Source organism: Camelina sativa, chromosome 18, assembly GCF_000633955.1.
Source record: "Camelina sativa cultivar DH55 chromosome 18, Cs, whole genome shotgun sequence".
Lineage (NCBI taxonomy): Eukaryota > Viridiplantae > Streptophyta > Magnoliopsida > Brassicales > Brassicaceae > Camelina > Camelina sativa.
In genome coordinates, this window is record NC_025702.1 from 6068547 (window position 1) to 6078185 (window position 9639).

Sequence of the window (9639 nt, forward strand, 5' to 3'; positions counted from 1 at the left end):
GGGGGGGGGGGGGAAATTGCGTCGTGCTTCTTCTTTTGTGCCTTTCAACACTATGATTCGAAATTGTGGCCTACTTGAATTTCCATCTCTAGGGGATAGTCTTTCTTGGCGAGGATGGAGAGATAAGAAGCCAATTCGCTGTCGTTTAGATCGGGCTCTAGCAAATGAGGAATGGCATGATATGTTCAAGGATTCTTTTACAGAATATTTAACGATGATTGCCTCGGATCATAAGCCCCTAGTAGCGGTTATTGAGGATAAGATTAGACGGGGTCGAAGTGGTTTTCGATTTGATCGACGGTGGCTTGATAAGGAAGGTTTCTATGGTGCGGTTGCTGAAGGTTGGGACGCAAACCCAACTGATACACCCACATTAATGGATAAAATTACCACCTGTCGACGAGCTATCTCCCGTTGGCGGAAGGCCCAATTACCTTATGGGCGGGAAACAATTGAGGATTTAAAATCTAAATTAGCGACAACACAGGAAAATGATGATACTTCGGTAAACGAACTTATGGAGCTAACTTGGCGGTTAAGGGAGGCGTATAGGGATGAGGAAGTGTATTGGTATCAGAAGAGTAGGAGTCGATGGATGAAGATTGGGGATCATAATACTAGCTATTTCCATGCTCAAACGAAGCAAAGAAGAGCTCAGAACCGCATTATTGGCCTCCATGACCAGCATGGATTTTGGACAACGAAGGAGAGTGGTATTCAAAGTATTGCGGTGTCTTATTTTCAGGATTTATTTACTTCGTCGGATCCTTAGGATTTTCAGGAAATGCTAGACGAGGTTCAATCGTCCATTACTCAAGAGATAAATGATTTTTTATCTCGAGAGGTTACCGAGCAAGAGATTAAACAAGCGCTTTTCATGATGCATCCAGATAAAGCCCCGGGACCGGATGATATGAATGCCTTTTTTTACCAGAAAGCTTGGGCTACGGTTAAATCAGATCTAGTACAATTGGTCAACTCCTTCATGCATAATGGGGATTTTGACAAAAGGTTAAATGTGACTAATATATGTCTCATTCCAAAGGTGGATAAACCGACGAGGATGGCAGAGCTACGGCCCATTAGCCTATGTAATGTTGGTTATAAAATTATTTCTAAGGTCTTGTGCCAGCGGCTATGCACCTTTTTACCGTCTCTGGTTTCGGAGACCCAATCAGCCTTTGTTGAGGGTCGTTTAATTTCGGATAATATTTTGATTGCGCAGGAAATGTTTCATGGTCTACGAACTAACCCTTCTTGTAAGGGGAAATTCATGGCTATAAAGACATATATGAGTAAAGCCTATGATCGAGTGGAGTGGTCATTTGTTGAACATCTGCTCAGGCAATTCGGTTTTTGTGACAAATGGATCTCCTTGATTATGTAATGTGTAAAGTCGGTTCAGTATAAGGTCTTGATTAATGGTCAGACACATGGCTCCATTACTCCTTGTCGGGGACTGCGTCAGGGGGACCCTTTGTCGCCTTATCTCTTTATTCTCTGCACAGAGGTCCTTATTGCACATTTTCGGAAGGTCGAACGGATGAAACTTCTCACGGGGATTAAGGTGTCGACTGCTAGTCCTGCCATTTCCCATCTCTTATTTGCGGATGACAGTCTTTTCTTCTGTCGGGCTACGAAGGAGCAATGCGAGGTGGTATTAGAGATTCTTGGGAAATATGAAAGGGCTTCGGGTCAACAAATCAACTTCCAGAAATCCTTGGTACAGTTTGGCCATAAGGTGGAAAATGATCTGAGGGAAGAGTTGAAAGGGGTTCTAGGAATCACAAAATTGGGGGNGGGGGGGGGGGGGGATGGGATCTTACTTAGGTATCCCGGAAAGCTTGGGTGGTGCTAAGACGAAAATATTTTCGTTTGTACAGGACAGGTTGCAAGCACGGGCCAGTGGGTGGCCGGCTAGGTTTTTATCAAATGGTGGTAAGGAGGTGATGATCAAATCTGTTGCTACGGCTGTTCCTACTTTCGTTATGTCGTGCTTTCGGTTACCTAGGACGGTTACGAGAAAATTGACTAGTGCAATCTCTAATTTCTGGTGGAGCTCGTCTGGACAATCACGAGGGCTACACTGGGTGGCGTGGGATACACTATGTAATGGTAAAGATGCAGGTGGACTGGGTTTTCGGTGTTTGGATGATTATAATACCGCTTTGCTTGCGAAGCAACTCTGGCGGTTGATCACAGCACCAAACTCACTTTTCCACGGGTTTTTAAAGGACAATATTATCGGCATTCTGATCCTTTGGATCCCATTAGATCTTACTCCCCTTCCTATGGGTGGCGGAGTATGATTTCTGCTCGCTCTCTGGTTACTAAAGGACTCATTAAACGGGTAGGATCTGGGGCTTCCATCTCTGTATGGACTGACCCATGGATCCCTGCACAATTCCCGAGACCAGCACTAAACACAGGGTCGCCTTCTTACCCTTTGCTTCGAGTTACAAATTTCATTGACATGAGCTCTAACTCCTGGGATATAGCTCAGCTTATGGCTACTTTTGTACCAGAGGATGTTGCTATAATTTCAGCCTTGTCGATGCGACAATCAGATGCTCCAGATTTGTTGGGCTGGCATTTTACCAAGTCTGGTAAATATTCGGTTAAATTAGGGTACGATATTTTTCGCTCAAATATGAAGGGCCCTTCTGAATCGAAAGTATTTGGCCCAGACTTTGCACCTCTTCAGGCCTTTGTATGGAAAATCAGGTGTCCACCAAAACTTCGTCATTTTATGTGGCAAGTACTCTCTGGTTGTGTCGCGGTTACGGAAAATCTCCGCAAACGTGGTATAAGTTGTGATACTATGTGCGGCCTTTGTGGTTGTCACGAGGAGACGATTAATCATACTCTATTTGAATGTCCGCCAGCTAGACAGATTTGGGCTTTGTCGCATTTTCCGACTGGACTGGGTTTCTTTCCCTCGGCGTCTATTTTCACAAACATGGATTTTCTTTTTTAGCGTTTTACAAATATTCCAGAACAGGAATATTTTCCTTGGATTCTGTGGTATATCTGGAAAGCGCGCAATGATAAACTTTTTGGTAACCTTGACTCAAATCCCCTGGCCAATTTGCAGTTAGCGGAGGAAGAGGCGAAAGCTTGGGCTCTGGCTCAAGTAGATGATATGGTATTAGCTTCAGATGCTACCACAGCGGTGGTTCACCATAGAAATGGGGGATTAGGGATTCCTAGGTCTTGCTCGAGCTATACTTGTTTCGTAGATGGGTCCTGGAAAGCAACAGATCGTTTTGCTGGTAGAGGATGGTTTTGTACTTCGCCCTCGGGTGATGGTCCTACTATGGGTGCTGCCAATCATCGTTGTAGTCTCTCTCATCTTCATGTCGAGATTGAAGCCCTTGTTTGGGCTATGCGCTGTATGATTGGAGCGGATAACCAATCTGTTGTTTTTCTCACCGACTGCTCCGACTTAGTGAAGATGGTGTCTTCGCCTTCTGAGTGGCCAGCTTTTACGCCTTATTTGGAGGACATACAGGCGGATAAAAAGGAGTTTGTTTCCTTTTCTTTGGTTTATGTCCCTCGCTCTCAGAATGGTAAAGCGAATAATTTAGCGCGTCGTGTTCGCACTCTACCGCACTTAGTTACCTATGTAAACAATATTCCTACGCATTGGCTTGTTTGAGCCAATCTTGTATTTTGTTGTAAAAAAAAAAACTCTAAACTCACACATCGGACGGATCATAATCTAGTATGTTATAAACCTAAAACAATAATTTGATTTTTAATTTGTGTAGAAAACAAACACAACCACTATTTACCTTTATCGTAATAAAAAGTTTTAATAAGCTAATTATATATATTTTATCATGAATATAATTATTTATAAAATAAAATAGTATAAGTTTTTTCCGTGTGTGGCACTGGTTCTTATTTTGAAATCTCGTTTGAGTTTTGAGTTCATAAATTTTAAGTTTAGTAAATGTGGTTCATATCGACTTTATCTCTCTTCTGGAGAATTTAAGTTTAGTAAATTGTTTTGAGTCTCTCTTTTTTGTTGGAATGTGAAATGGATTTTTGGATACCGGATCCATATATTTTGGAAGCAATAAATGAAGTTTCTCTATGAACCAAGTACACTAGTTAGTACATATTGGTAAAGTGAGCGCCATTAGACCGGGCAAATAGAGCAAATGTGATTGGTGAACAAAAACCAATTATGTATTGTCTCGGTAACTAGGTAACAGATGCCGTAGTAAGTAAACAGATCTGTATGCGTGTTTATTTTCATGCTTAAACATGGTATGGACCATTGGTTAGGGACCTCACGAATGATATTGACATGAAATGTTGGTTTCCACAAAATTTTCTGTAAACTTGAACAAATAAAATTATCTCCCCTCTCCACCACACACGTTTAGATTGTTTTTATTCATTTTATGATTTGCTTACAGAAACTTTTGACTGTATGTATATGTTTTCTTTGTCAATGAAAGTTTAGTTTAATAATAAATAAAAAGTCTGAAAACGATTAATTAAAAGAAAAAATAACGTAAAAGAAACTCTCGTCTCTCTATCTCCCTCACGCCTCACCAAACAAATTCTAGTCAAACGTATTACACCCATCGGTCAACTAAAAAATACACACCGATGGAAATAATAAATCAACTTGCCAGATTGTGACGTACCATACACATCTCTGTAGTCTTTTGCCAACCAACGTTCCTCACGTGCTCCGCCGGTTGGTAATCACGTGTCCGGCAGCTTCTTAGTTCCTACAATCTGTTTTCTTCAACAAACGATTCTTGATCTCTAGTGTCTTATTTATAATGTCTTCGTAGCACATAGAATTGTACCAAAACCTACATAGAAAAATCTTTGCCTAAAGCACAATCCATCTTTGTGACACAAACAAAATGGTAAGTCAGAGAGAGACCGTGTGTGTGACCGGCGCTTCAGGATTCATTGGTTCATGGCTAGTGATGCGATTACTAGAACGTGGTTACTTTGTTCGTGCCACTGTTCGCGATCCTGGTACGTATCTATATATGTTCTTACAAACTCCTTTCTCCTAAGATTATATAAACTTAACTTTAGTAACCGTACCGGATTTAACTTATAAAGGGAATTTGAAGAAGGTGAAACATCTCCTTGACTTGCCAAACGCCAAGTCGAAACTCACTTTATGGATGGCCGATTTGTCTGACGAAGGAAGCTACGATGACGCCATAAAAGGATGCGACGGTGTTTTCCACGTGGCAACTCCCATGGATTTTGAGTCAAAAGACCCTGAGGTGAGAGTATATTGTATATATCGATAATTTATTAATAATCAATATTGAGTTTTTAATGTTTGTGAATCAGAACGAAGTGATAAAACCGACAGTGAATGGAATGTTGGGGATATTGAAAGCATGTGTCGAGGCAAAGACTGTACGAAGATTCGTATTTACTTCATCTGCGGGAACTGTTAACGTCGAAGAAAATCAGAAGAGTGTCTATGATGAACAAGATTGGAGTGATCTTGAGTTTATCATGTCCAAGAAGATGACAGGATGGGTATGCATACTAATTAAAATCAATTTAGCTAAGGCTAACCCTCTTCAAAGTAATTTTAAGTTGATCATATAAATACGTTTTTTTGGCAGATGTATTTCGTGTCGAAAACATTAGCGGAGAAAGCAGCGTGGGATTACGCCGAGGAAAAAGGATTAGATTTCATTAGTATTATTCCAACATTGGTGGTCGGTCCATTCATCACAACATCTATGCCGCCTAGCCTCATCACCGCGCTCTCTCCTATCACTCGTACGTGTGCGCTTCTTCTGTTGTTAGAATGTGAATTATATATTATATCTAAAACGATGAATTAATATAATGTTTCAGGGAACGAGGCACATTACTCGATCATTAAACAAGGACAGTATATGCATTTGGACGATCTATGTAATGCTCATATCTTCTTGTACGAAAAAACTGCTGCCAAGGGACGTTATGTTTGTTCCTCTCACGATGCCACCATTCTTACTATGTCCAAATTTCTCAGGCAAAAATACCCCGAATACAACGTACCTTCAACGTAAGTAATTAATACCGGCTAAAGCCTCTGATCTCCTCGGGATCGATAAGGACTAGAGAAAATATTTAGGCCTAGTTTCCTTAATTATGCAATGAAATATTTTGCTAATAACTCTTTGGAACAGGTTTGAAGGTGTTGATGAGAATCTAAAGGGCATTGTGTTCAGTTCCAAGAAGCTGACTGAGGTGGGGTTTAACTTCAAGTATAGTCTCGAGGAAATGTTTGTTGAATCTATCGAGACATGTCGACAAAAGGGGTTTCTCCCGGTTTCTATGAACAAAGTTCCGAGTAAGGATGACAATATTGAGCTCAAAACAGGAATTGGACTAACCGATGGTATGATGTCATGTAACAAGACAGAACCAGGGGTAACCAGCGAGAGAAACGATGCTCCCATGCAAGGACAACAGATGTGTGCTTAGAAAATTCAACCGTTATTATATTATTATATTGTCATATCGATTTACGATTGGAGGTATGATTTGGGTTTGTCTTTACGTTACTAATCATAATTTATCATTGGCGAGTGATATGAACTGATTTTTAATGTATGTGTGATCGTGTGTGAGTGTAACGGTATATGAATGAACCTATTTACGTATTTTTAAGAGTGTTGTCTTTGAATCGACTGAACTTTTGCAAGTTATATTTGTTACAACAATCTTAGACTTTTGAATGGTTGTTTATTAGTTTATCATGATATGGAGTTTTTGAATAGTTGAATGAAAAAAAAAAACAGATTTATATGGAGTTTTATGCTCAAGTGCGTACTAATATGAAGTTTTTTAGTACGCAACAATGTATACTAGTCTATAATAATGAATGGTCCTAAACATACTACACAAACCATTCAAAGCCAAGATGATTTGATCATTATTGAAAAGGACATTGTAAGATGAGTAAGATATCCATGTAATTTGTTTTCACAATTAAATTTGCACTATAAACTGAAAGATAAACATAGGCCTAAAAACTCGGCCCAATAAGTTAGAGAGCCAATACTTGGGCCAACAGTAAATCTAAGCCCATTTGTTAAGTTGTATCGAAGAGAGAGAGAGAGAGAGAGAGAGAGAGAGAGAGCTAAAGAGCATCCATGGCTTGAAGGAAAAGAAAAGTTTCCTGAGCTTTCTCATCTGTTCTATAAAACCCTTTCGAAGACGAGTAAAGAAGAAAAAGAGAAGAAGCAAAAAATGTTCAGAAACCAGTACGACACAGATGTTACGACATGGAGTCCCACAGGTCGTTTATTCCAAGTGGAATACGCCATGGAAGCAGTGAAGCAAGGATCTGCAGCAATTGGACTCAGATCTCGTTCCCATGTCGTCCTCGCTTGTGTCAACAAAGCTCAATCAGAGCTTTCTTCTCACCAGAGGAAGATCTTCAAAGTCGATGACCATATTGGTGTCGCAATCGCTGGTCTTACCGCCGACGGCCGTGTTCTCTCTCGGTATATGAGATCGGAGTCCATCAATCACTCGTTTACTTATGAGTCTCCTCTTCCTGTTGGTCGTCTCGTTGTTCATCTTGCTGATAAGGCTCAGGTTCGTTTTTTTCGATGATGCTCTTAGCTATTATCAGTGTAATTGTTGATTTAGATTTGGGTAATTTTGGATTGAATCATACTTTGACTCACTTAGCTATTAGTTTCTTGTAATCGAAATTGAGATTTAGCCAAATAGCTTCTTGAATTTGCGCTTAGGGTTAACATGTAATGTCTTAGTGATTTGCTCTTTTCTAAGATGTGACGATATGCTGAGAATGTGTTTTTGTCTTCTTCAATTACTGATTTGAGTGTGTGATGAATTTTTGATGATTTGGAATTAGAGATGAGGTTAAGAGCAAGTGTAATAGTGATCTGAGGTGATTAAGACTTAATAAATTAATAGGGGTTTGCTTGATTTAGCGGATACTGAGTTGTAGGATTTATCAATTCCTGATTTGTAAATTCTTTGGATGTTGTTGTTGTCACAGCTGCATAATCAGTCGTGTATACAGAGGTTTTACCTTTACCAAGAACATGTCATGACATTAGGATTTTGAGAATGGGTTTTGTTTTTCTTCCGGTACATTTACTTGTTTCTGCAGTTGCCATTATGAGGATCTATCGTTATATCGTCTAATAATTGGATTTAGGTTGTATAAAACATTCACTTTTGAAATTAGGATGCTAGAAGACTGAGTTTTGATTCTCTGTTGGTACTTTTACTTGTTTGTGTAGTTGTCACTAAGAGATTCAATNCTATATGAGATCGGAGTCCATCAATCACTCGTTTACTTATGAGTCTCCTCTTCCTGTTGGTCGTCTCGTTGTTCATCTTGCTGATAAGGCTCAGGTTCGTTTTTTTCGATGATGCTCTTAGCTATTATCAGTGTAATTGTTGATTTAGATTTGGGTAATTTTGGATTGAATCATACTTTGACTCACTTAGCTATTAGTTTCTTGTAATCGAAATTGAGATTTAGCCAAATAGCTTCTTGAATTTGCGCTTAGGGTTAACATGTAATGTCTTAGTGATTTGCTCTTTTCTAAGATGTGACGATATGCTGAGAATGTGTTTTTGTCTTCTTCAATTACTGATTTGAGTGTGTGATGAATTTTTGATGATTTGGAATTAGAGATGAGGTTAAGAGCAAGTGTAATAGTGATCTGAGGTGATTAAGACTTAATAAATTAATAGGGGTTTGCTTGATTTAGCGGATACTGAGTTGTAGGATTTATCAATTCCTGATTTGTAAATTCTTTGGATGTTGTTGTTGTCACAGCTGCATAATCAGTCGTGTATACAGAGGTTTTACCTTTACCAAGAACATGTCATGACATTAGGATTTTGAGAATGGGTTTTGTTTTTCTTCCGGTACATTTACTTGTTTCTGCAGTTGCCATTATGAGGATCTATCGTTATATCGTCTAATAATTGGATTTAGGTTGTATAAAACATTCACTTTTGAAATTAGGATGCTAGAAGACTGAGTTTTGATTCTCTGTTGGTACTTTTACTTGTTTGTGTAGTTGTCACTAAGAGATTCAATTGTCATTCGTTTAAGATTTGGATTTTGGTCTTCATTTTGCATCTAGTGTTCCGTTTGTTGGCTTTATACATAGCTTGTCCTGCTCTCTATCTTTTTTCACTTTTCTCACCGGTCATTACTCCTGCTATGATGTTCAACATCTTGCTTATCATTATGTGATACATATCTCTTCTGTTTTATCTCTCTAACTAATGGTTTCTTAAATTAGCTATTGTACTTTTCTGCTACATCTCACGTTTGTTGATGTCTATAACGCAATTGTTGTTATATTCCCATTTTTGATTGTTGGCTTGCTACAAAGCCACTAGCAATATGTCTTTCTAAAACGAACAGTCTTACATGTTTCTCATTCTTATGTTTTTATGTGATACTTCTTGATCTAAATTAGAGATTATTCTTGTGTGTGTTTTACTTGTGAACAGGTCTGTACCCAACGATCATGGAAACGGCCCTATGGTGTGGGTTTACTGGTAGGTGGATTGGATGAGTCTGGCGCCCACCTTTACTACAACTGTCCAAGCGGAAACTACTTTGAGTACCAAGCTTTTGCTATTGGA

At 39.2% G+C, this 9639-nt stretch overlaps 2 protein-coding genes across 3 annotated transcripts in view; both read left to right on the plus strand.

Annotated features, from left to right (window-relative positions):
* On the plus strand, positions 4598–6664 carry LOC104760679 (dihydroflavonol 4-reductase-like). Its single transcript, XM_010483639.2, has 6 exons — positions 4598–5007; positions 5098–5267; positions 5338–5532; positions 5622–5781; positions 5860–6052; positions 6177–6664. Exons 1-6 carry the CDS (start codon positions 4890–4892, stop codon positions 6472–6474), a joined length of 1134 nt encoding a protein of 377 aa, XP_010481941.1. The 5' UTR covers positions 4598–4889; the 3' UTR covers positions 6475–6664.
* LOC104760680 (proteasome subunit alpha type-1-A) overlaps positions 7118–9639 on the plus strand; it is a 3898-nt gene continuing 1376 nt past the window's right edge. The window contains exons 1-2 of one of the 2 annotated variants that reach the window (XM_019240537.1): positions 7118–7499; positions 8292–8385. In XM_019240537.1, the coding sequence (XP_019096082.1) occupies positions 7243–7499; positions 8292–8385 (351 nt within the window). In that variant the 5' untranslated portion in view covers positions 7118–7242. Of the gene's footprint in view, positions 7594–8291; positions 8386–9639 lie in introns of both variants that reach the window. The other variant, XM_010483640.2, reaches the window with a different exon arrangement.

What these genes read in the sequence shown, in the direction of transcription:
- LOC104760679 (XM_010483639.2), top strand. Translation starts at nt 4,890, where the DNA reads ATGGTAAGTCAGAGAGAGACCGTGTGTGTGACCGGCGCTTCAGGATTC. An exon ending in TTGAGTCAAAAGACCCTGAG is followed by an intron (nt 5,268 to 5,337) that starts GTGAGAGTATAT and finishes TTTGTGAATCAG; the next exon opens with AACGAAGTGATAAAACCGAC. An exon ending in CCAAGAAGATGACAGGATGG is followed by an intron (nt 5,533 to 5,621) that starts GTATGCATACTA and finishes TTTTTTTGGCAG; the next exon opens with ATGTATTTCGTGTCGAAAAC.